The 27,841-nt window shown below is 41.8% G+C and overlaps 2 protein-coding genes across 2 annotated transcripts; both read left to right on the forward strand.

The window, feature by feature from the left end:
* The first annotated feature begins 3,037 nt into the window (after positions 1-3,037).
* fibinb (fin bud initiation factor b) lies at positions 3,038-5,895 on the forward strand. The gene has a single exon (XM_068577228.1). It carries the CDS (start codon positions 3,568-3,570, stop codon positions 4,189-4,191), a length of 624 nt encoding a protein of 207 aa, XP_068433329.1. The 5' UTR covers positions 3,038-3,567; the 3' UTR covers positions 4,192-5,895.
* A 1,452-nt stretch (positions 5,896-7,347) lies between these two features.
* On the forward strand, positions 7,348-27,670 carry bbox1 (butyrobetaine (gamma), 2-oxoglutarate dioxygenase (gamma-butyrobetaine hydroxylase) 1). The gene is made up of 8 exons (XM_068572991.1): positions 7,348-7,419; positions 8,083-8,528; positions 11,561-11,675; positions 22,616-22,814; positions 23,540-23,645; positions 23,796-23,992; positions 24,706-24,872; positions 26,137-27,670. Exons 2-8 carry the CDS (start codon positions 8,124-8,126, stop codon positions 26,295-26,297), a joined length of 1,350 nt encoding a protein of 449 aa, XP_068429092.1. The 5' UTR covers positions 7,348-7,419; positions 8,083-8,123; the 3' UTR covers positions 26,298-27,670.
* The last annotated feature ends 171 nt before the right edge of the window (positions 27,671-27,841 follow it).

Consider the following 27,841-nt stretch of genomic DNA (forward strand, 5'->3'; position numbering starts at 1 on the left):
TTGACTTAATACCTCTAAATAATGTGTAAGCATCTTAAAATAACGACTTAATATCTCGAAATAATGACTTAGTATCTAAAAAATGTGTTTAGGATTTCAAAATAATGACCCTGTCTCAAAACAATGATTAAGTTCTTAATTATTGCGACGCATACTCATTATTTTGTGATTCCCAGTATAATGACTTGCAGATTCTTCCCATCACAGTGGCAGAAATGGACTTCCATACGGTACGACATCACCTGCCAGCCCACCTGTCCCTCGTTCCTTCATCAGCCACTCGGATGCACACGTGCCCTTCACAGGTCGCCTTTCGTCCGTCTGCTCCCACTTGGACCCGCTTGTCTTCGCCGACATGAACATAAACCCAGTTAAATGTCGCCTGCTCTGCATCTCTGTTCGGCTTTTTGACACACAAACACCTCGCACAACTGTGACAATGAGCACGCTCTGTTAATATGCGTGCGCAAAGTTTTCAATAACAATAACAGAAGTCAGACTCAGTTGGTCCCAAAAAGAAGTCGCATGAACTTGTTGTTTTTTTTTTTTCGATATTTGAGCCGAAGCACCCGCTCAGATTGGGAAGCAGAGGTTTGCCAAACCGGGACCCGAGCCCAGCTCGGTCGAGTTAGCTCAACTTTGAAGGCCCTTTATCACAGATGAAGTCGTTAAATGTTGATATGAATTGCACAGAATGTCCTCCATTATCCAAACTGAGTGCATGCTTCAGCAGCTGCAGAGAACAAGACAATATGTGCTCTGTGTTTTATGTTTTAGCTTTAATGCAAAAAAAGAAAAGAAGAGGAGGCGTCACCATGAACTTAATTGAGGTGTCCTGTGTCTTTAAAACGATACAATGTCAAACGTAAACATGCCACAAAAATGCTTAGAATAATAATTAAAAGTGAAATAAATCTTTAAAAAAGCGACAATAATAATAGAATAAGAAATGTATTAGAATTCAAAATACTAAAATACACTTTAAATAAAACAGATCATTTGAAAAAAGAGTGACAAAATCGAAAAATAATTTAGAATAATTTTAAATTAAATAAATAATTTGAATAAAAGAGTGACATAATAGAATCATTTTAAATAATAAAATTAATACAAAATAACATGAATAATTTGAAAAAAAAAATAGTGAGACACCCTGAAACCAACTTCATTCACCTTTTGTTTCGGACACCACATTGAAATTCTTTCTGCAGAAGATGTCACTGATACAATATGCTGCCACCAGCATCGCACTGCTGTTGGAGGAGAGAAGGTGAAAACCTCAGAAAGACGAGAGCAACGTTGACGCAGAGACCGACGGCGTCACATTACGCTCTTTTCCAATCGTTGTGATTGAGGTTTAGATGCAGAGATTAAATGAGTGAAGCAGACTGATGCACATCGCAGACCCTGGTTTATGTAAGACTTATGTAACACGGTCGCTCTGTTATTATATTTGATTTGTATCAGAATCAAACCGATGTGTTGCCACGGGATAAGTCTTGGTGTTTTATGAATTATTATTCAGAGATCCAACCTCTTTTTTAAACAAGTTAACCACTTTAAACTTGTTAATTTCACGCAGTGGAAAAATGAGAGCAGGACTCTTCGGAGGAAGTTGATGGTGTAACATCCTGCCGTTTCCACTGGAAACAGTCTGCACATGCACGTTAAGAAGAAATGAGTTGTTTAGTTTTAAAAAAAAAGCAAATTAGATCCCTCAACATGTTTGTCTGGAGATTTAAGATCACATTATTATTACTCCCATTGCTTTTCCCTGACTAAAGCGGCTGAAGCGTAAACTGGAAAAAGCACTGGATGTCCTTTCTTGGATCAAGATATAAAAATGTGTCATCTGCCTTTTAACCCTTTGCTGGCGTTCTGTTTTCAATACAGCAAAACATTTTGTGTTGTCTTTTTTATTTGTTTGTGTTTCCCAAGAAGGTCACACTATCATCAGTGCAGCAGAGGTATAGCATCTGGACAAAGTATAGGTCTAAACTGAAGCTTTTTGACCCTCATTACCCAACCGTCACGTGCATTTCTACCTCCTTTCAAGTAGACCTGTAATTTGAAGCCACCGGGCGACTGAAGAACAGGTGGTCACTGTGTTTGAAGGGAGGTCAGCGAACATGTTTTATGTCTTCTGCATTCAGATGGTAGGCTGTGTGCTGCAGGACACACAAACGCTTTACAACTTGATTTACGCTTAAAAAAAGTAATTCAAACCTTTAAATCCAAATTGTGTTCTTTGATGTGTTTAAACTGTTGGGAGGGATGAAGTGGATTCAATATTTCTTACGGTAAATAACAGATGTTACCTATTTTGTACAGGCTATACTTTTGGTAGCGGAGGAAGAAGTTTCCAGATCTTTTAGTTGAGTAAATATGATTATACCATATTGTGAAAACCCTCAAAGTGTAGTTAAAGTATCACAAGTTACAAATTGGAACTTTCCACACTGTTGAGCAGTTTCATATGTTGTGTATCATACGATATTATTAGGATATACCACAATATAGTGGAATTAAAGTAACAGGAAAGTTAAATATTAGTGACTTATTTAACTATGGATGTAGTATCAGGAATAGGGGGGAGAACATTGCAATCTAATATATTAATATATATTTATTTCTGCTTCTCCAATGTGTCAGTTTGAGGATGTGCATTATTGAATATTGGCTCCACTTTATTGAGAAGGATTCTATTCTATAATATTGTGTTTTTGCATAGCTGTATTAGTTTAATCAAAAGACAACACATACAAAAAATAGTTCCCTAGTTTTAGAAGGCATTTCAAATAGGTTGTCCACCCACACAAAAAAAATAAAATAAATATGTAGCCTAATATAAAACTCTAACTTCACATATTCTGCCACATGTCGTCAGGTAAACTTTTCTAAAATGAGGGTTTTTTTTAATTATCAAAGCACTGGAAATTACAGAGCTGGATTGCGTTTGAAGTTGCATCCACGTGGCCACACTTTGTTTACTTGTTTACAGTCTCATAATTTCTCTAACCATCTCCGCCCCATTTGTACGGTTTACGTGACTTAGCGCAGGGGTCTTTGCGAGGCTTTCAGCGGCCTGGCTGGATGCAGCCCCCCTTTTCTTTTTTAAAGGGACGGGAGAGGCTGTAATTTGAGAGAAGCAAAGAGAGGTATTATTAGCCACACAGAAAAAAGACCCCGGAGCACGGCTCCTGAGACGTCCAGATGTTGCGTTCGCGGCACCGAGCGAAGTCGGGAGTCTGAGCTCCGGCTGTTTCCACGCTGAAACTTTCATACATTTATTTCACCGGTAGCGATGGACGCTGGCAGGCTCGGTTAACACACGAAGGAGTGAGGCTGTTTCTTTTATCTGTTTAGACAAAAGAGGATATTGACGTCGCGATTTAACTGCGCAGTTTGGACGTTTTAGCCTGATTGAAATGTTTCCGCTGCGGATTAAATAGCCCGTCAAGGAGGGGGACACACTTTTTTGTTGAGATAACTTTTTTTTTTTAATTAATTAAAAGGCGTATTTGTTATTCGTGAGTGTGTTTTGTTTTTGGGGGGGCACAGTGCACAATGGCTGCCCTTCAATGGCTCCTGTGTGCCGGGATGTTATCGCTGCCGATGTGCGGAGCCTTTTTCCGCGGACCGTTACAGCCGGAGATGTCCAACGGCACGTTTCATCACTACTTCGTGCCGGACGGTGACTACGAGGACAACGACGACCCGGAGAAGTGCCAGATGCTCTTCAAGATGACGGACGACCGCAAGTGCGGTCTCGACGAGGACCACGATTCCGTGATAAAGGACGACTTCACCATCATAAAGAGGCAGATCGAGGACTCGGCCCGGGTCCTGGAGGGCATCGGGAAGAGCATCTCATACGACCTGGACGGGGAGAACGACTACGGGAGGTACCTGCGGAGGGAGACGGCTCAGATCGGCGAGGCGTTCACGAGCTCGGAGAAGGCGCTGCTGGAGCTGGAGGTGAAGTTCAAGCAGAGCCAGGAGAGCGAGCTGAAGGAGGAGCACCGGCTCAACGACGACTTTCTGAGTATGGTCGTGCACACGCGGGATGTCCTGAAGGACACGGTGGACATTTCCCTGGGACTGAAGGACAAGCACGAGCTCTTGTCGCTCATCATCCGCAGCCACGGCACGAGGCTGAGCCGGCTGAAGAACGAATACATGAAGTTCTGAGAGAAAGTAGTCCCCCTGCACTTTGCAGTAGTGTACTACTTTTTTTAAATATACTATTATTTTTTTATTTTATGGTTGATATTGTGTGTGTGTGTGTGTGTGTGTGTGTGTGTGTGTGTGTGTGTGTGTGTGTGTGTGTGTGTGTGTGTGTGTGTGTGAGCATGAGGCAGATGACAGGGGTGTAAAACATCAATAAAGAGAGTGTACTTATATCAGGGATAAAAACAAAGCTTAAAGGGTCAGTTCACTTCAATTACAAAGTAATCAAATTCTCTAGAGCTGTGGGTCCCTAAAGAATAGCCGACAAATTTCACATTTTACTTTAATGGGAAAGGAAAGGAGAAAACAAAAACACTTCAATGGAATCCTCACTTTTCTGTTATCTTTGGTTTGTTTCTCTTGTAAAATGCCTAATAGTTCACCCCCTTTTTTGGTTGTTGCTGTAAAGTATTCAAATCAAACACTCTGATCTGTGTTTTTTTGTGTGAGGAAAGATTTTCACTGCACACAACTCGTAGTGAAGAGGGGTTGCAGGTACACTGCTCCACTCTAAAGGGTCAGAAACCAAAAAGGAATGTTTGGGATCTACTGCTGTAGAGGTATGTTGCCATGCAGATACGTTTTTGGTGGAATACGTCAGGTCATGTGACATTTTTCCAAAGCTCCATTGCCAAAAAGCCCCGTAGGTTCACTGCGTTTATATATGGGGTTTTGGTATTTAAGTACAATATCAACCATGATCCCTCATTATTGCCCAATCTCACAGCCCTGTTATGTATCAGAAGCCCTTTATTGTTTTAGTTGATATTGTGCTCATGTGATCCATATTCCGTATAAAAACATACAAGTTGTGCTCCAGAAGAAGAAACACATTCCAGTTATGCCCATTGCATTAATGGCATGCATCTCTGTGAAGGGATCATGTAAAAAAACAACTGGTAGTAAGTAATAAAGTGGTAAGAGAGAAAATGTTACATCTTACAGACACCGAAGAGTGGGTCATATGGATCATATCCTCTCTATCATTTGCTACATTTACATTTTTATATGATAATATGGGAAATTCTATGGGCAAAAAGGTAAGCTGAGAATATTGTTAAAGAATAAAACTTTTTTTTTGGGATAACCATGCAAACTAAACTCCAAACGAATTAAAGAACTTCATCATATTGATGCAAAGTCAGCAGATCATCACAGGGAGAGCGGTTAGTTAGATGAAGTGTTTTGACACGTTGAAACAACCCGTGCGTCTGAGTCCATATTCACTAGCGAATGTGTACGTGCTTGATTTTTTTTCACCCCAAAAAGTTTGAGAAATGAGTTCTGCATATTTGGTCCTGTCGCATCAAAGCAGGGCTGGACTTTGTGTAGTCGTATGAATGTTTCTGAGAATATCAACGAAAGTTTACATATGGACACCTGCGTTGTATTTTTCTTTTATTTCTGTAAATCTTTTTCTGCTTTATAGGCAAGAAGCAAAACTCTTTACTGTTCTGGTGCTAAAGGGTTGTGATGTGGGTTTTTTGTGTTGTGCTGATCTGCACAGGAAGTGTACTCTTGGAAAATGTACAGCGTGTTATAAGAAGTAAGTAAAATACTGTGAGTGCTAATATCTTTATTACAAACCCTCCAAAAATACACCCATATTATGTTTTTATCGTTCATATAACATTTTGAAACAGAGCCGCATTTATATATATATATATATATATATATATATATATATATATATATATATATATATATATATATATATATATATATATATATGTCTTTATTCTTTGTGTAACTTTTTCTAAGGATTGTAAAAACATTGACAGATAAGACTGCAGGCAGCACTCAAGGACTTCCATGTAGTAATATGTGTTGTGTCCTCTTAAATAAACAGTTTGTGTTTGAAGTGTTGCTGCATGATTTTTTTTTTATATGATATGAAATGGTCGATATGATGGAGATATTCCTCAATAAACATTGGTGTGCACGTTGACACGTGCGGCGTGATTGCAAAGTGCGCCTACACACTTGCTTTACAAGGCTTTGAGGTCTGCTGCAGATTACACGGACAGCCCCCCTGCGGTCCCTTTGAAAGGACAGAAGCAAGTTGTTGGTATTTACGAGGAGTGGAGATGTGAGGAGGCCGTGTCGTCAGTGGTTTTGAGCGCCTTACAAACAAGATTCTTTTGTTTGTGATACTTTGACCTTGTATAACAAGTATCCACAACATCACAAGAAAGTGTCAAAGGCGTCACACCAAAAAGTACAGCGTGGCGGTTTCCACTTTCGACCCTTTGAGCCCACTGATTGCGCAAATGATGAGGCAACACGAAGGACACAGGAAACACATGATGTGGAATGCCGACAGTTGATGATATTTGGATTAATACATTATTATTATTATTATTATTATTATTATTATTATTATTATTATTATTATTATTAACAGCAACACAGATTTACAACAGTTTGTATCACGTTCAAGTTACATATTTAATTCCACTCAATTTATAGCAGCTCAGAGAAAGCGCGCATTTCCTCTGCACCCTCTGTGTGCTTTAAATTTGCCATCCCAATTCATTACTCATTCTGTACAAATAAAAGCAGGCTATATGGCCTACTGCTGTGTATGCATGGCGTTACCTTAATTTGTAGATTAGTATGGATGAAAATATTTCAGGGTTTTTTTTTAAAAATAAAAATGATCATATTGAAATTACATTTATAGCACAGATCAGTAGAGAAATATTAATATTTATTCGACTTTATTATTCATTGTTTTTTAATTTTCATATCCCTGACTGCGCTTCCCTGTAACACATTCGGGTAACACCTTCAGGATTTGGGGCTTATTGTCAGCCAAGCGGTTTATTGCTATTGTTTCAATGCTATTTAGCATTTTTTTTAACATGTTAAAATGTAAAATGATGTGGATGATACACACTGAAACACATATAATATCCTGAGATGAATTCAAACTGCAGGGCGGCGCCATTTTCTGTAGTTCTTTATCGCTGCTGTCTATTACAACATTCACGTGCAGTGACGTAATCAAGGAAAGTGGAACAACGGTCGCGCACACTCGCTGTGGTTACGACATCCCGCGGGATCAACCTTTCACCTACTTCCGCCCGAGAGACGCGCGCGCTCACAGCAGCTTCCGTGTTGTTGACGGAGCGACGTTCGAGGGGAAGAAGAAGCCTCATAAGAACTAAACTACATATTTACATACAGGTAACCTTAAACACTGAGGTTATGGCCGGCTTTTTTTTTTTAAATGCCACTTTTATTCAAGTAGTGAAACCCGGAAGTGAAGGAAGGCAAGTTTTGAAAGAGGGATATAAAATCAAAGAGGTCGCTATCTGTGAGTGAGGATGTGGTTTGGGATTCACTTAACTTTTTTGGAGCGAATTTGGTGATTCATTGACATCTGTACTGATTGATTTAATTGTTTGATAATGCACTTTTTCACTTTAGATGAGGTCACAGAACTTACTTAACTAATACTTTACTAACGAGTAGTAACTACTGAATTAAACATGAGTATTTAAACATGTTTACATGATCATTATATGTATAAATAAATGCATGAATACATGACATTTAAATCATTTCTGAATAATCTATTATTACTTTATAAATGATGCTTTATAAAGTATGAGAACCCAATCATGAAATGCATAATAGTCAAGCCTATTATTCAATAATGAAAGATGTATAACTTTGTTCCCCATTTTCTCATGTCCTGCATAATTTAATTACTGACATACTGACAATTTATTTGCTGAGTGACAACTGTGACAAAAGTCAATTTAGCTTTAATAAGTTACTCCCAAATATATTTACTATACACCCTTTTTTTTTAATTTGATGTCTTCCCTTTCTCATTAACTACAGAGTTGGTGGCCCTTTCTGATCCGGACACAAAGTTGGCTGAAATGTGGATGAGTACATTCTCACGTCTGGCCCTGCCCGCCCTGCAGAGGAGCACCTCTGCGACGGCCTGCTGGGCTCTGGGGGCTTGTCGTAGACCGGGACGGGCCGCAAGTCCGCTTCCCTGTTGCCCGACGTCAATGCAGCTCCGCGGGCAGCAGACCCTGGGGTCCGCCTCCCTTCTGCTGGCTCAACACTCGGTGAGGAACGTCCGCGCTCTGGATGAGGAGCGGATGGTGGAGGTGGAGTGGGAGGACGGAGGCCACAGTCTTTACCCGTTCACCTGGCTGAGAGACAACTGCCAGTGTCCGCTGTGCACCCTGGACTCCGCTCGGGCCCGGAAGCTGTTGATGTTGGATCTCGACGTCCACACAGGAGTCGACGCTGTGGAGGTCACCAACGACAACAAGGTAGCGCTTTTATCAGGCTGGTTTGTCAGGGTTCACAGGCTCAGAAGGACCTTTTATGAGAGAAAAAAGATACATGTTTTAATGACTTATTACCCAAAAAGCTAGCTTCTTTTGGAGCGATACCAGGTAAGATTTGTGTGGCATCTTATCTCTTCTCACTGGGAACAAATAGATGAGCTCAAAAAGCACAGCCTGTCCTCACTATGGAAGATTGTACATAGTTAGTGCTGCAGTAAAGGGCCGCGTCTTGTATATTTGTGTTGCAGTCTTATTTTTAATTCCGGTGTTGATAATTGACACGTCCCCACCACCAACGCAAACAATTGATTCTCCAAATATTCACCATGGAAGTTCACAAAACAAATTTATGCAAGATACGGTTTGACCTAGATCCGACATTCCCGTTCAAATCCACGTGTCAGATCCCGGATATCTTTGTCCGTACTGCCAACCTTCATGTAAACCAAGTTACGGGTTTGACTCTCAACTGTCAAGATTTAATGACATGAGAGTTGCAATGATAACAGAAAATGAATCTGCAATAGTTTTGATAATCTATAAGCAGTCTGTAGTAGTAGTGAGTTTTTTTCCATAAAAAAAAAGACACATTTGAGTCTTCCGTCTTCTTAAATTAAAGAATTGTCTGTCTTTCCTTCTCTTGCAGCAAATACATTTTATAATTGTAATTTTAGACATTTTATTGCATCACCTTGAGGTGTAGATCATTATTTTCTAATGTTTCACAGACCAAACAATTTTCACCCAACACTATTTCTGAACCAATCCCATAATTGCTGTAATATATGATACTTCGCTGATACTAAGGTTATTACTAAACTGTTTGTATTTCACACTGTGTGAAAGTTTCATGGAACTTGTTCCAGTTTAACTAAATACACTTTAGCTGTTTGAGGGCAACTGCCCGGTGATAAACTGTGAGGTTAGATGATCTAGCTTTGTCTGAAGCGCACGTTCAGTCTGACCTTTAAGGTCTCCAAATCAAGCAGCATCCTTCAGAGGTCCCTGAAGTGGGACACCGCTATCAACAGATTGCTTGGACAAGATAGTGCTGCCAAGCTACTGTGTGTCGTTTGATTCTGTCGACAAGAAAATAATGCAATCATGTTTCCTGTACCACTGGATGATCTAGTGTTATAGTAAACATGTGTTTTAGGTACCACAGCAATGTGTTCCTGCTGGCCTGTGGCTGTAGAAAAGATTAGATCGCTGCATGGGCCAAAACAATAAATAAAACACACGTTTTGAAAAAGCAGATGGTGAACATACCGATTTAATCTTTTTACTTGGAAAGTAGAAAACAATTTAGATTTTTTTCTTTTTAATGCATTTGTTGTTTCACATTTTTTGGGCGGTTTAGTGGATTTAGATATCCCTGACCACGTTTTTTGCCACCGATCATTGATGATCATGTTGGCAGATCCATTTGTTGTTGTCATAGGATAGCTGGTTTACAAGGCTCCAGACTATTTAGTTGTTTTTCCTTCAGGAAACACACAATTAGGGAAAACAGAGTGTATTTTTATGAATTAAAATGTATCTTGTCATTGGTAGTTTTTTTTTTTTAACTTATTTTTTATTTATTTTCAACAACATGCATTTTCAGACTTACTTTGTCCATTTTTCAGCTGTATGTTGTCTTGGTACACATAATATTCAGGTACAGTTCGTCTGGTTTTAACTATCTGACAGTTTTTGCCTTCATCGTTGCGAGGAGTACTATGTTTAGAAGGCCTTCAGGTATCGCTCCCAATTAGTGCTATTGAGGGGTCTTGTTGGATGTCCTGATGCAATATCTCTCCAGTAGGTATTAATCTTTCGGCAACCCGCGGCTCCGGAGTAGCAGAAGAAAAAAAATAATAACTTTTTAAAATTATTTATTTATCTGTCAAGCGGACGCTTTTTCAAAGGGAACTCCTCTTATCTTGGAGTTTGAAGTGATATTGGGTCACTGAAAATAAAATACAAACTAATTATTTGTTTTACTAAAATGTGCGTCACACCCTGCTACATCACTGCCAAGCTTCTTCCCCTGCGGCTGGCTACTTGTGATTTGCAGAGCCGCGCCCTCGCTAAACTATCAACAGATAAATAAAAATGTCTGGGAGAAAAGTAGAGTTTAATTCTGCGTGGACATATTCATTTGCTTTCACTGCTGTTGAACTTGTCTGCTTGATATGTGGCGAGAAATTAGCAAACAAAATATCTAATATTGAAACACTCTTCCAGAACAAACACACAGCATCTGCTGAACAGTATCAAGCTGCAGATGAGCGGAGAAGAGCGATTCCTCAACTGCGCGAAGAGCAAAAACAAATAAACCTTCAGGAAGTGGATGAACTCTCCAAACTGAACTACTGCTGCTGGTTCTGCAGCTCATGAGACAGTGAGGCGTCTGTAAAAACAGATTGAGGTGCTCTTGTTATAGTCACTGATATGATGCACCGTCCGCCATGACAAATTCCTCGTTTGTTCAAACTGACCTGGCAATTAAACGAGTCTGATTCTGATTAGAAGTCCGGCATTGTGTGCACGCTCAGCGTTAACGTAGCAAAAGATATGCATTTAAAATAGAAAACCTCACATGGCGATCAAAGTTCCTACTTTGCGGTTTAATGATAAACACTCTACCAGATCACCCACAAGTATTGGCAGGAAGCAAAGTCCAGATAGTACTCATGATAATTGACGTCAATTTAGCCAACACATTTGAGTCGGGTAGTTATAAACAGTTAAAATAGCAATGCAATGTCAATAATTGTCTTTATTCTTGTTCTATAATTTCATAAATACACCAAACTATAGTTTTTGTACATATGACTACATATACAACTTTATAAGCTGTGATATCAAACTTATTGTAAGTCGCTTTTGGATCAAAGAATCAGCTAAATATAATGTATAAATAGCTTTTGGTGCTCCATGGCGGCTCCGACAGCTTGACCGAGCTGCAGCAAGGGGGCGGAGCTTAGCAAAGGGTCAATCGGAATCAGTAAGCGTTTGTCTCTCGACAGGTGTCCATTGCGTGGCCCGACCAGCACGCCAGTGTGTTTGATGCAGAGTGGCTGAAGAAACGCTGCTTTTCTGCTGCTGCCAGACAAGCGTTGAAAGAAGAGCTTTTCCTCAATGGTGAGTCCAGCTTGAATATTGTCAATTCAAATTTTCAGGAATAAGTCTGCATTTTAGAATTTGATGGAATGGAATGAATTGAGGAGGCGAACTGAAAACCACAATGTGCTCATCTCCTCCCAAATGTATTTATAATGTGTATGTAATTGGCGAGAGAGTGGTGCTATACTAATAAATTAAAAATGAATACACATAAAGCATTCAAACTGCTGACAAAAGGGCCTGTGCTGATTGGACTGCACTGGTCTGAAACTAATGAATACTTTCTAATTGATTACCCCGTTGATCAAAGGGATGGGCTTTTTTTTATAAAGGAGGCCATAAATCACAACACAGCTGTCTTCGAATTAACAGGATGAACAAACACTCTAATGATTTACTGCATTTCTTAAAGTGGTATCTGAGAACAGTAATTTATTCCCCTGGCAAGCAGCGAGTGTTACCTGCTTTCACATTCAGCGAACAAGCAGGTTGAAACTCATCACAGAGTACACTTTATATACTGTGATACCTTCATAGTTATGCATCTTATAGTTCACTGCATACACACCTTTTGTCAAAAGTGAAGCCAATGTCCACCAGGGTGCGACTCCTCTGGTTGTATAGAAGTCTGTGCTTCACATGTTAAAGCTGCATTCTCTCTACTGACCACCAGAGGACGACTCCTCTGGTTGTATAGAAGTCTGAGAAAAAGAGTAAAAATAAGTTTATGTCTAAATCTCTTTCAAGTCTTCATCAATACAGCATGTTTATTTTGTAAATTGTGGTCCCATTTAGAATCAAATATGCTTTAGGGCGGGGCTACCTTGTGATTGACAGATCTCTACCATGGCGTTGTCCAGTCTGAGAGGCGTCTTGCAACTTTAACCCCTTTCACAGTGTGCTTTTTGTTAATGAAAGCTTAACTGTGTGATGTTGGTCACCTAAAATAGTCTTATTTAGCATTCGTTATACTTCGCTCTATCATCTCGTGTCACCTTTATTTGCAATTTTTTTAAGTAGACGACCAAAGTGACAAACTGGAGGCTTCGAAGCAGCAGTCCACAATGTGTAATCCTCTGCCGTTGAATCCCTCGTTGTTTTTTAAAAGTATGTCAATGAATTTCCACCTAAAATCACAAAAAGTGTAGTTTGTGATTCATGATTTGCAAGTATAAGGAATACTGTAATGAAATAGATATAACAATTCTTTAATTTCGGTGTGTTTCATGCTTAATCGTCAAGAAGGGGCAATTAAAAAGAACATGTATTTGGAATTAAAACAATTTCTCTGCTCACTTTTTCTATGAAAAAAAAGAAGATTGGAACTCTTCTTTCAACACATTTTCTTTTCTCGGTACCCTAACGTAGTCGTTAAGGGGGACATTTTTTTTCTTCTTCTTCTTCTTCTTCTTCTTCTAAAGACTGGAAAGAAAACTAATTTTACATTTACAATGACCCAGTATGTTTTACAGTCTGCCAGACGGCAGAGGAGAAAGTTCAGCTGTGGAACAAGGTAGCAGCATTTCAGCGGTGCGGGGGATGGACCGTAGTCTGGATTGTGTACACACACACACACACACGCACACACACACACACACACACACACGTGGTCCTGAAGGACCCACAGGGCTGAGAGGCTCCTACTCTGGTCCAGACTGATTAGAGTAACGTGTGCATGTGTTGCATAACTTCTCCATTCATGCTGAAGTGTAAACAGATCCCCCTCATAAGAACTTACAGACAGATAGTCATTATATGGAGGAGATTGTGTTACAGTGCTCCTGGAAGAAGCCATTAGGCTCAAACGCCAACATACAACACAAGATGATGTTGCACACACACACACACACACACACACACGCACTCTGTCTGGGTTCAATTATTTCCTCCAGCCTAAAATTCCTCACACCGAAAAAATACCCGGGGGAAAAAGGTCTACTTTCTCCAAAGATGGATGATGGACGGCGTTCACTTCAGGAGGTTGGCTCCGCTTCCCGCTCCTTTACTTCTCCGTGACGTTGACTCGCTGGAGCGTAGGCCACAGTTTAAGTTTCCGTTTCCTTTTTCATGCAGTGCACCTACATTTTAATGGCCCGAGTGTGCCTGTGAAAGCGCTCGCAACAGTGAAAAGTGAAGTGCACGCGGGACACTGCGAGGTCAATGTGAAAATTGGAGCTCTGGGGAGATGATCCCGCCTGAACTATACCTCCCGCTTTTATGTTCGAACTAATGTTTTCTGCTCTGCTTTTACCGTTTCTATGGAGTTGTGTAATTCAAACTGCGGTATGTAGTTCAGCGGTAGCTATTATTGGAGTGGGACATGGAAATAGTACTGCTCAAGGACACTTACTTCATGATATTGAAGACTTTCAAATCTGTTTTTGCACAGTCCCAGATTTAGAAACGTGTTTTCCACCGTTCTCGGACACTTTTAAACAACTTCCCATTTATCTTAACCATCCAGTCATATATATATATAGCATATTTTATTGTCCTTGCACGTGTCTGCATGTGGAAAGACGTACATCTGTATAAATGCGAGTCTCATTCAGACCCCCCTCTGCCGCTGCCATATGGAAAACTGATTTTAGAGTGAGGGTCAAGAACAGGTCTGCATGTTCTTACCAAACACAAGCTCACCGTTGTCAGTGTTTCCTTCCTTGGGAGTGAACAAATCCCTCAGCCTGTAGGTGTGTGTAACCAGGAATTTAACCTCAAACTGCCTGCTGTCTCGCAGACATTTCCTTAAGTCTGTAATATCCCAACATACACTTGGCATTACAGTACAGCCATTACTATGTGACACTTGTGCTGTGAGATCCCTCCTCATCCCTGTAATCGTCAACAGCGGTGATACATCTCGTCTTCGATCCGTTCACGACCTTTGGAACCCACGCATGCTGGTTTTCTCGTCACCATGTATGTGCACTCTGAACCTTTAACGTTGCTTGGAGTGATAATGTTTCTCTCAGGAATACATGAAGCGTACCTGCGCTCGGGGTCGTGGGTTTTTATAAATACTTCACCAATGAAAAGTATGAAAAAGAGCCTGTGACCACAACCTTGTTACTCCGTCGGTTGCCGACGAAACCAAAAGGTTCAGAGTGCACATGGATACTCTGAACTTCTATATTTAACCTGGCTTCCTCCGAGCAGTGTTCCCCACAGTTTCATTGAGTACATTTTTTCACACAACGGCAGTCTGCCCGGGGGATTCGACTAGCTGCTCGGCGGTGTGGGAGGATCACCTCATGAGACCTCTTCCCAGTGCTGGCTGACCCTCCCTGGCCACATTTCCTCTATCTTGAGGTGCAAGCTCAGCATTTTGGCCGTCGCCATCTTGTTTTTTTATCAAGCCAAAGTGACACGGGAGGGTGACGCTAAATGATCACTGCAAAACTGACAAAAATCCCAGTAACCCCGCCTTAAATCATACTTTATGGTCTCTTCAAATGAGCATAATTTACTAAATGAAAATCATGCTGTATTGAAGAAGACTTAAAACTAGAGATTGAGACATAAACTCATGTTTACTGAGGGAATAAATCAAGAAGAATTAGAGTCTTTTATATAGACTTACATACAACCAGAGGAGTCGCCCTCTGGTTGTCAGGAGAGAGAATACAGCTTTAAGACGTGAAGCATAGACTTCTATACAACCTAAGAGTCGGCCCCTGGTGGTCAGGAGAGATAACACAGCTTCAGCACATTATGCATAGACTTCTATACAACCAGATTGTTACCAACACAGTTTGTCATATTTCCTGAAAAATAGTGGTTTTGGACTTACAAGGTTTTCCGCACGACGGCTACGTTGTGTCTCTCACGACCTTATCTGCTGCGACTCTCCCCTTGACCAAGAAAGCTGCCAGCGCTTTACGCAAAAGCCTCCCAGATGCTTTTCATATTTGGGCCATGTCGTCGTTTCGGGGCCTCCCATTTTGCGCTTGTCATGTATATTTAGGACTGAATCATGACTAATTTCATGTGACTGGTATTGAAAAGAGGGACGTGAAACAGGTTAAATGGATTTTTTCAGACTTTGTAGAAATATGCCCAAACACGTAGACCCCCCCCCCCTCAAAGCGGTTTCTCACACACTTATCCACCGGCTCACGCCGGTAGTTTGTGAAAGGAGTTTGTCTTCTTGCCGTCTCCAATTGACTAAACTGTTTGAGTCGCTGGCCCTCATAAAGTTATAATGGCATCTCATTTCCGCGACAAGTTGAGTCATTTGCTGCGATCACTCAGAGTAATTGCATCAAGTTGGACTAATGCTCCTAAGTACTACAGCCTGGCCCACCTTTCACACGTCTTTCTGCTCTGCAGGTCAAAGTTAACCGGTTTCGCCTGTTTATTTATGTCATTTGCAGATGTTTGAATCTCTCTTCCCTCGAGTAGATTGCTAATTTAGTACTTTAGAACACAAACTGAAATTGTGCTCCATGTTTTGTGATGTTCGCAGATGTTTAATAAAGTAGATGTTATCCCCCTTATCACTTTCATCACTCTGTGAGTCTGTGTGTTTGTCTGGAGACAAAGCCAAACTTAACAGGTTTGTAGTTCTCAAAATGAAGGTTGTAAGACGGTCTCTAGTTCTAGTTGTTGGTCTTGGTTTCCTTTCCTTGGTGCTTCAGCACTTGTGGCTCCACATTACAGCTGCAGTGTTGATCAGCACAAGTCAACAGTACAGTAGTAATAGATTTATGAATAACATTCTTGACCTTTGACGCAGGAGTTTGACAGTCCTCACAGCGTAGTTTAGTCCAACAGGTTTTTAAATGCAAAGGACAGATCAAAGTAATCCTATTTATCTTTTTAGATTTACAAAACGATGTCAACACTGAAGGTGCGATGAGATTTCTCTCAACAGCTGTTACTGTTACGTCTGCCCTGCCAAAAAAAAACAAAAAAACAGCTCTTTTTACTAGTTGCAGCCAAAAGAAAAAACATGGAGGAAAAAAATGGAATCTTTCAGCCGCAGGTTGAGAATCTGTGAAGTCGGAGGTCTGACAATGGCCATCACCTGCCCTAAATACAAGGTGGAAGATGTTCCACAGGAGTGTGTGTGCTTTATGGTGCTGCAGTAGGATGAAGATGATATAAAGCAGACTCGTACAACTCGTAATACTTGAATCTGTCATCCATCTGTTCCTGTGTATCCAGTGCTGCTGCCTGAGGTTGCTTGTTTTTGAGCAGATTTAAATACAAATCCATGGAGAATAGTATTTTTGAAGAAGCTTTAATAGTTTTGTTTTGATGAAAGCATTTTGTGTTGCAGCTTTTAGCTCCAATGTTCCAAACCATTAAGCTCAAATCATAATTTCCGCAGCCACTTAGCCATGAAGGTCGTATTCACGAGGATCTCTTCTTTCCGTGTACGTGTTTTGAGATTTACTGTTTCGGACAGCCCGCCCAAGGACCTTCTGTCAGGGAAACTGGAAGTGGTGCATGCTGGGATCTATCACAGTCACAATATTTGTGTTGCTCTTTTGAAACCTTCGGCTTTAACGCATTGATTGAATGCGCATACCGGTGCAGATGCCCGCTACGGAGGGCTAAAGTTTGAGCGACCTGACTCGGCCAAGCAGCAGCTGATCGGCTCCGTCCGACTGGCGTTTTCTCTCCTTTTTTGCCATCTGGTCTGCATTCAACCCAACTTGTGTCATCACTCGTCAGTTGATAGAAAAAGGCTCCCTGGAAACAAAGCCGCGGAGGTCCATCCGTGGAACAACTGTTTTTTCCAAAGCCGACGGTCGGTTCACACATCATTTACAGCTTGGGCTTAACCGTCTTTCCAAACGCGCGCTAACACTGACGGACACACACACGCACGCACACACACATGTTATCAACGCACAAGGAATGTGAGGACTCCAAACTGTAAACGTTCATTAGTCCAAAGGAGGTTTTATCGCTTTGAGCCGCTTTAGATTCAGATCTGTCAAACATACCGTCGACCAGCTAAAGCGTCTGCATAACAGATGTCTCTTTGTCTCTTTCTAGAGAAATTAGGGCTCATTTGAACAAAATTTCACTGTTTTACACACACACACACACACACACACACACACACACACACACACACACACACACACACACTTTCTTTTTTCTCAGTGTATTCCTGTAATTCCTTCACGGATCAACTATGTTTGGGTTAAATCCTCTCTTTGTCGTCCTTTTTGAAATTTGAACACCTTTTTTTTTTTTTTTTTTACGTCAAACCGCACAGAGAGTTCAGTGATTATAGTGATTTGGATTTTTTTCCGTTTCTCTGGCAAGCCAGACCTCCCGCCTGGCGCTTTGAATAAAGCTGAAAGCATGGAGTGTAAGTTGGCAAAACGGAGACGTCGTTTGACAAACTACTGCAAGGCTCAGGAGAGTTTTTGGAAAGCTAAAGTTGCTGATGGAGAAAGGTGTGTGTGTGTGTGTGTGTTTTTGTGGGACGTCAGCTCTCCTGTGAGGAAACACTGCTCACTCTGTCTCCTCCAAACTGGGAGCTCAGAGGTTGGCTGCTCTGTCATCCAGGTATGCTTCACTGATAAAGGTGTGTTTATTGAACGGGTGCAGCTGCGTCTTTAAAACAAGTCATTTCTTTTTAATTGCTCTGCAGTTGGACAGGCCCATCTAGTTGAGTTTGTTGTGTAACATATGAACAGTAATGAATGCAACATGTTGGCAGTGTGGGGATGTGCTGCTCCGTCTCCTCGAGAACACTCATCACTGAGCAGACTTCTTATGCTGTTGACGAGCTGAGTTGGAAGTAAAACAAACTAAAACAAGCTGGTTGAAGTCGTTTGTAATCTCTTAATGTGTATCAACGGAGATGAAACGGTGCAGATGAGTTATTGCTTGTGATTGAAGTCGGTCAGAAGATGTTTTATTTAGTGGTGGGACAAGTGGGCGGAGCTTTTTCTTCAATCAAAATAAATAGAATGCAAGATAAGAATATTTTGGGTAAAAGTCCCGCATTGAAACAGTTTATTGTGTTTTAAAATATCAAAAGTAAAAGTACTACTAATGTAGAACCGTGGCTCTCTGTGAGTCTTGTACTTTTAGATTATTATTACTGAGGAACATTGCAGTTTAAATATGTTAATGTCCTATACGGCTCCCGTTTGGGAGTTTAATCTATTAAAAAGCATCGTATTTAATATGATTGTTGTTTTATTGTATAAAGTAACTGCAGCTGTCAAGTAAATGTAGTGGTGTAAAAAGTACAATAGAAGTATAGAATAGCCCAAAAATAAAAACAGGGTAAGAAACGAGTATCTTAAGTCTGTAAGGTGAAGTACCTTTTAGATTTTAGTGATGAAATGCATCTCAGTTGATCTTATTCCCCTTTACTTCAGTCTAAAATGTGCTTTTGGTCTAAACGACAGCTTCATAACACCTATTCTGTGAACCAAAAGCAGAGGGTTGTTTCTGCCCATCGTGCTCCGAGCGCTCAGCTCAGCATTCCACAGACGCGCTGCAGCGAGCTGATCTGGGATGAAGTTCAACCTGTAGATCAGAAGCAGTTGAAACGAGCCGTAAACAAACAGTTGCGGCACTTTAAAATAACGGCACACTGTTTTACATGAGTAACGCACGAGTAAACACTTATTTTCCACCACTTATGAATGATTACTTAGTAATCATTTATAAAGCATTGTTCCAACATGAACACTCATTAGTAATTTATTAGATGGGCCAGAAAAAGCGCCGGCCAGGTGATGTGAGGCGATGCCCGTCAGTCGCTGGAGTGTAGAGTATGTTTTAGAGTTTTTTGGCACATTACACATTATTGATTATGAGTATTTAGATATCACCTGGATTGGTCTACTTACAGAGGTGGTGTGTGTTGTCTCAGGACCTCTAGTTAGTGACAAGCTTGCTAGCTGGCTAGTTAGCGAGCAGATTCTCATAATCAATAAAATGTATGTGGGGAGACAGTGGTGAGCAGGATTGTCTTTCAATCAGAGGATTGGTGGTTCGATTGGTGGACCGCTAGCCCATGTCGATGTGTCCTTGAGCAAGACACTTAACCCTAAAATTGCTCGCGTAGCTGCGCCTACGGAGTATGAATGGTTGATGATACTGATGTGGCACCTTGCATGGTGGCTCCTCCCATCAGTGTGTGAGTGAGTGTGAATGGGTGAATGATGTCATGTCGCCTCCATCACCATCATATTAATGTTCTTTGGGGTGGAGTAGAAGTACAGGACCTTCTGAAAAACTGGTACAATATTTAAATCAACTTCGTTTCGTCGGCTCTACATTTACATCAGTTTGAGTTATTCGTTCTAAGAACGTCTTGTGGTCACATCTCAGGTTCGTCAATAGCGTTTCTGTTTGTACAGAGGAGCCGATCCCTGAGTTCAGGGATGAGATCAGGACACAGCTGATGTGTGCGCGCGCACACACACACACACACACACACACACACACACACACACACACACACACACACACACACACACACACACACACACACACACACACACACACACACACCAAGATGATGGAAAGAAAGTTGAATAATGTGCGGTAGGAGCTGTCTGCTGAGGGCAGAAATACATTTACACACACACAGCATTTTTTTCAAGCTGAAATAAAAATAATTTGGAAAAAAGAAAGATATTAGAAGCTGACGGACTTGGTTGCAAAACAAAGCTCACTGGGAAAAAATAAAAATTTCGCCCGTCTCCGTCAGACAGACAGAAGTGGAAAAAAGAAAAAGAAATCCTGCACCCGGCTGGCTCCAGTCCTCTTTTTCCGTGCAGTCCGTCTCCAGTGACTTCCACAGGAACAGCTGCTAAAAGCATCGCAGGAGGAGCGAGACGCTCGAGGTGAGGAGCCTGATGTTGGTGTCACTTAAAAAAACACATGGAGACGGGCAGGTTCTCTTAACGTCAAGCTTAATTCATCTTCCTGGAGCGTCCCACGCGCGGCGAGAGGAACGAGGCTCTGAAGGCCGTGAAGATTCACAGCAGGCAGACAGACGGGTGAAGAGGACTCAAAGCAGAGCTGCACCGAGGCCTCCGGGCTGCTGTCACAAGCCATCAGCTTCTGGCCGCACGAGTTCAGCAGGTCAGGGGAAGCCCCCCCCACCCTTCTCCTCTCTGCTTGTTAAGGCTCGTCAAGGAGGCGGAGGGGAAAGTCAGGAACTGGGGCAAAGGTCAAGCCTGAATGTTACATTTGCTCTTGTGAAACGAGATACGGATGTTTTTTTAATCATTTTTTTATTAGGTGCTTCCTCAGGTTTAGGTGTCACCCGTGACAAAGAGGCCACATGGTTGGTTGGTGTGTGTGTGTGTGTGTGTGTGGGTGGGAGGGGGCATGAAGTTGTGGGCTCGCTCCCTCTACTGTCGCTCATCCCTGCTGCACACCTGGTCCCTGTTCCACGTACGTGGTTCAACAAAGTCGATCAAACGTCCTGTTATCCAGCTTAACCTAACGAGATGATTGACGTCAGGATATGTCGGTTCCATGAAGGTGGATCCTCCCTCAAACGGTCTCGTTCATTCTAATCAGACGTCAGTCCTCAAGATAATTGTGCTTTCCCGCTCCTCTTCATAAGGGTAAAAAGTCAAACCCCAAATTCATGATGTTCTCTTTTTAAAATGGCAAATAAGATCAGAGAAAGAGCTTCTCTTTTCTCCACTGACGAGCAGAAGATGATCATGACTACATTTGATGAATTCAAGTCCATAATCATGACAAAATCTAATGTTGCTTTCACATTCAAGTGTAGCGAATGTTCGCAACACTTTCTGTTGTGAACGCAGCGTAACACCGCCTCCGCTGGTCGGGATAGACTCACATATAAGCATCGCAAAATATCTGACAAGTAAATGTGTCAGTGTAGACAAAAATGTATCGGCTAATTTTAAGTGTCTCATCATCCAAATCAATCAGATTATATGGATTTAAATGTTCCTGCTGGTAGTGGTATACAAATATATACTTATGAAGATGTACTGTATGCACATATGCATTATGTGCTATATATGTGTATATTCATGTATGTGTGTAGATTACCATGAGACTTGAAATTTGAATATGTGTATGGGCCAATCAGTAATGTATTATTCTTATTATTCACAGTCAGAAATTCAATCAATGGAAGCAGTGATAAGTATTCTTATCATTTTCTACAATAAAGATATGTATGGTGCACTAATAACATTGTCATATAATTATGAGTGCTTTCAACACATCCATAAGTTTCTTAAGCGCTAAATAAACGTTACAAACAGCACGGGATACAGCGGCATTCTCGATGTTCTCCACATCGCCGACACAATCATGTACCACTCGCAAAAAAGCGAGCTGTGGCCTGACTTTTTATTTTTTACACAATCCTTCTGTGATCCGGTCTGCATACAGTATGTATTGTTTACATTATGTGAGACGGGCAGCGCTCGGCTGCGCCATGTGGTGTACGGCTCCAGAAAGTCTCCCCAATAAATGTCGGCAGAATCGATAGCGCTCGTATGACGTCATCATGATGTGAGAACGGATCTTGGCGATCTGGAAGAACTCTCTCCTATGAAACTAATATAATTAATATCGCTCCATCAATGAGGAAGGAAGCTGCTTTTTTTCCTGTGGGAGTGGCCAGCTTATGCAGTGAACTTTCAGTAAACCTGCCCTGGAGCACGTTAGGGCATTTCGATGTGTTTTTATGGTGATTGATCTAAACTGGCTTTGTGGAACTGAAAACCCTGATCTACGTCATCTTATCCTGGAAATGATCCCGCTATATCAGTAAGCCAGGTCTTTCTCTGAGTCCGGACTGGTATCTGCGATTTCCGAACGTGTGCTAAAACCCGCCAAATATTCTCTTAATAGGTTAATAAATGAAACAGTTACAGTGATGTTTGGCTCATTTATTGTCGGTGTGTGGCTTTGACTCTTTGTTGTGCGTTTGTGAGTCTCCACTGAGCTAAAGAAATAGTCCTCTCTCATTTCAGAGCGCCACTATTGGGACTCGAAGCTGCGCATCCCCACGGCCGACTACCAGGAGGTCCTGCATGACGACAAGGCCGCGCTGGACTGGCTCTCGGACCTGCGCCGCGTGGGCATCGTCCACCTAAAGGGGGCGGCGGCAGAGCAGGGCGTCGTGGCGAGGCTCGCCGAGAGGCTCGGCTATGTCCGGATGACGTTCTACGGGTGAGAGGCCGTCCTGAGCAGCTATAGTTTCCACAGATCATATTTCAGCTGGAGCACAGCCCAGAGAGATTTATTAGCCTTTACATCCCTCATCCAGGGAAGCAGAGAAATTTGGATGAATGTTTTTTTTCAGCTTCCCCACTGAACAACGTTAACGTTTAGGAAAAGAAAGAAAAAATAATGTCCCCACGGGTCAATTATCTGTAAGCTTTGATTCATTTTGTTTCCATGGTGAAGATTAGAGAGTGTCTGTAGGCCGTTTCATCACGCCAGAGTTCATCACTTTGACGTACCGCCGTGCTGATTACTGGAGGACGGAGACGGGTGAAAAACAACCTCAGAGCATTCCACCTTTTTTTTTTTTTTTCTAAGCCAGAGGAATTACCTGGTGCACTCAGTCAGAACAGAGGTTTGGAGCGTAAAGCCGCAGCGCTGCCAGCGGATGAGCTCATACGGCTGAAAGTAAAGACCAAACGCTCACAGAAACCGGACTAGTTCTACGGGTCGGGCATCTAAACTGAACCTGGAAGATAAGTTCACCTCATTAGCCCTCGACTACTGCTGCATCCCAATGAAGTTTACCTTCACACTCTAGTGATGATGCCCCGCCCCCCGAGGGGATCGCCTTGAAGTTCCCATGCTCTTTCTCCTAATTGTCGCTGCTTATCCTGCTGAAAGTCAAATCACAATAATGTTTGTTCTTGAACGTTATCTTTTGTCTTCAGGCCCACGTGGCAGGTCCAGGACAAAGCCATGGCAAACAATGTGGCCTACACCTCAGGAAAGCTCGGCCTCCACACAGACTACCCGGCATTGCACTTTGCACCTGGAGTGAGTAAAACGGTCTTAAAACGACACTAAACATGTGGTGTCACTTACGCATTCATGTGCTGTTTTTTTTTTTAGGTTGGTTTGGACTGCCTGGCGTTTGGCTTTCATGTCCTCAGAGGTGTAAAAAACAAGCATTTGTGTGTGTTGTAGGTGCAGTTACTGCATTGCATCACCGACGCCGAGGAAGGCGGGGAGAGCGAGATGGTGGACGGCTTCCACACAGCCGAGCTGCTGCAGAGAGAAGACCCGGAGGCCTATAGGACGCTCACCTCGGTCCAGGTGGACTTCACCGACACGGGGACGGACTACTGCGACTTCATGCTGCAGTCCAAGAAGAGAATCATCGAGTAAGACAGCTGGTTTATTCGCACACGTACACACTTATTCTCTCCGTGTTGGAGCCCAGACCTCATAAGAATCTAAATGACGTGTGTTTAAAAAAAAAGGAGGAAAGAAAGAAATGGATGCAGTGGAGTTTGTGTGCGATTTGAAATGGGACGCTGCCATCTGCTGGTCAGAGTTATGTCCAAATATTCTCTATGTGGCAAAACCATGTGGAGAAGGAATATTGTATTAGTTCTCACAACCACGTTTGGTTCTAATGTCCATTTTGACTATGTGGTGTAACTTAGGCATTCAAAATAAAATGACGAGATCAATTGATATTTAAATAATCTGTCCAGTAAATAAAAGATGCCAAAGTCCTCTCTGGGTGAAAGAATTGGAACAGAATAATTTTCATAATTGATGAGTCCATTGATTGTCGTCTTGTTTAATTGATGACATCTTGAGAGTTTGGGTTCTGGGAAGCCTGACAAGCCAACCAACAGTTAACCAATTAAAACCAAAGGGATGTGTTTTAATGTGTTTGATGCACCAAATCCAGATTTTGGCAGATTAATCGATAATTAAAAAGACAATCATCAGTTGCAGCCCTTGATGTTTGACTCAAACTATTTATTTGTTGTTAAAGTTGTTGCCGATTTCTTTTGCTGATCAACAAATAGTTTCAGCTATGACATTCATCCTTCCTCCTTCCTCCATCTTCCTCGCTGAACAGAGTTGACGCCGAGGGCCGAGTTGTGAGGATAAACTTCAACAACTGCACCAGAGACTCGGTGCTGGACCTCCCGGTGCACCAGGTCCAGCCCTTCTACAAAGCACTGAGGACCTACTTGGACCTCATGAACCGGCCAGAGAACATGTTCACATTCAAGATGACGCCAGGTCAGTGTTCGGTTCCCTAAACTCTCCCGATGTAACGTCACAAAACAAAACAAACAGAAGGCGCATCTTTAAAGTTTAAAGCCTCTGAATCAGAGAGACGCTGGGTTCGAGCAAGCAAGCCGACTGATGTTGCAATGACATCTAATTCAATTTAGTTTACTTTGAAGAGCTTAAAAGGTGTTTTTCTTTAAGACCAATTGAAGTTTAGCGACCTCGTGGATTTCATCTGGCTTGATCGACAGATATAGTGGAGTATCATCGGCATAGCAGTGAAGGTTTATGGAGTGTTTTCTGATAATAATGCCTAAAGGAAACATATAAGGTGAATAAAATTGGTCCAAGCACAGAACCTTGTGGAACTCCATGACGAATGACTGTGGTCATCAAGGCTTCATCGTTTACATACAAACTGAGATCAATCTGACAAATACGACTTAAACCAGCTTAACACTGTACCTCTAATACCAATCAACTGGTCTAGTCTCTGTAATAAGATATTTGATGCAACTAGAAGGTCTTTAGTAATTGTTACTAGTGCCGTTTCTGTGCTATGGTGTTTTCTAAATCCTGACTGAAACTCCTGAAATAAACTATTGTAATGTAGAAAGTCACACAACTGAGCGGAAGGGAAAGTTAGAGATAGGTCTGTAATTAGCCAACACCTCTGGATCGAGAGTGGGCTTCTTAAGAAGACGTTTAATTACAGCCGCTTTGAAAGACTGTGGTACATGACCTGTTAGTAAAGACACATTGATAATTTATAGAGAAGTGCTAATTAAAAAGGTAAAACTTCTTCAGGCAACCTCGTCAGGATGGGGTCCAGGAGACAGGTAGAAGATTTAGAAGTAGAAATCGTTGAAGAGAAATTGGTCAAGGTTGATGGGAGAAAAGCCTTCCAGACACATCAGGGCCAACATCCAGCGCGTCACCGCCGTCCCCGTCACCGCGGACCAAATCAAATGACCTCAAGTGGGGCGTCGCCCTTTCTAAATAATCACGGCAGCGTGAAGCGACAGAGATGAAGGGTATCAGTAGTGTCGCCGTGCAGCGGGTGAGTGGGACGGGGTCTTCCCTTAACCTCTTTAAAAACGTGCAAGATGGTCAGACGCAAACGTTGGCACGTCGAGTAACTGAGTACCGATTACTTCAAAAGGCATTCTTTGCTCATGAACGCCATTATTTTTTGATCAAATTAAATTCCGGGTCAAAATGAAATGCACCGCACACGTTTGGTGACTGATGTCTCGGTGTTGTTGCATCGCAGGAGACGTGCTGACCTTCGATAACTGGCGCCTGCTGCACACCCGGAGGCCCTTCCGCAGCCGGCCCGACAGCCCGCGGCACCTCGAGGGCGCCTACATGGACTGGGATGAAGTCATGTCTCGCCTCCGGATACTCCGCAGCTCTGTCCACGGAAACATGTGAGCTGCGGACACGCAGCCAAGCAGGTTTTAACAGCTTTATAAAAGCGGCGAGTTAAGCTGACTGTTGCTCTCAAAACGCACTGAGGGTGAAGATGTTGAAAAGAATCAGATGGCGGGTCGAGAGCTAAATCTCTCGTCGGCGCGTCAGCCTGAGCATTTAAAACTTTTGATGAATTGCATAGTGATTTAAGAGCTAGGATGCTATCAAAAAAATGAAGAAATAAATAAGTCATATTATGCCAGCAAACATGTAGTGCAACAATTCAATGCAAAGAAATTGAAAAACGCTGAATTTTTGTATTTATCAGTTTTATAAGCTTAAATTAAACTTTTATGAATTGTTCTGATAAAGCCACAGTATCATTGTGCAATTATAATATAATATATATAAACATATATATATATATATTTTTTTTTAAAAGGAAATCATTCCCAGTACCCTGGTGGGTCTTGAGTTCACTCCTTATGCATCTTACACACTGTAAGCGCTTTAACATGTCAAAGTGTTTTTCTTCCTGCTGCAGTATGTGGCGTCTTTAAATTGAAAGTTGCCTTAAGCTACATGCAGTTTTTGATAACACAATCATAAAGACATGTACTTTCTAATTAACAAACCTGTTTTGCTTTATCCATTTTCAATCTTCCATATCCAATGTTTTTAAGACAATGAAACCATTTTAAACACTTACAGCTGAAAATCAACCCGTTTGTCTTCACTGATAACAAGTTGACTGGGACAATGTGCTTTTTAAGAAAATAAAAAATAAATAAAAAGTGAAAAATTGCAACTCTGGATAATACACAGATGTCACTAGGGAACTACTTTTATTTAAACCAAAGAAATAAAATAGTTCCTGTGAATACTATTGGTTCTGTGGATTGCCCAGAGAATAGTTACCCCCGGAAGTTCCACTAAAAAGGTAAAAGGTACTGCAACTAAGTCCATTACATGTGTGAGCGTGGGTAGAAACGTTTGTTTGTGCAGTCAAATAAGATGCCATGTGTTCACCTCTGATGCGTCTCATATCCAGGGCGCTCGGCCTAAAAGGAGTCCCCGGGGTGCCTGAGCACCAACTTATGGCTCCCGGGAAGTACCACGTGGTAAATCGTGGAGCGGTGTTTGATCTCTATGGTGACGTGTAACGTGAATAAAGCTTGACATTCGGGCATTTGAAGGTATTTGAATGTATTTCTTGTAGAGGTAAATGTGATGTCAGAGTTACCTGTACTGAAGTGAGGTCGAGGTCCTCGCGGCAGGCTGTGGAAGGCCGCCCTTGGTCATGTTTGTATTACTTGTTAGTGAAATAAACAGCTGGTAGGTCTGCATGCAACGTCTGTGTCGAGCCTCCTGCTTCCATCCTGTCGCGATACAGAACTATCTGCATGTTTCCTGGACGAACAGACTCCTGTAGTTCCAGTGAAACTGATCCCTGATGAAATGGGTTTTATTATGAGGTAATTAAGCAGCAGTGTCTTCATGTTTCAACACATGAACATGTAAAAAAATAAACAAAAAGTCTTAAAACATAAACATTCATGTTACGG

This window comes from Clinocottus analis, unplaced genomic scaffold (genome assembly GCF_023055335.1).
Source record: "Clinocottus analis isolate CAN_PGR_092001 unplaced genomic scaffold, fCliAna1.0.p SCAF_1, whole genome shotgun sequence".
NCBI classification, from domain to species: Eukaryota; Metazoa; Chordata; class Actinopteri; order Perciformes; family Cottidae; genus Clinocottus; species Clinocottus analis.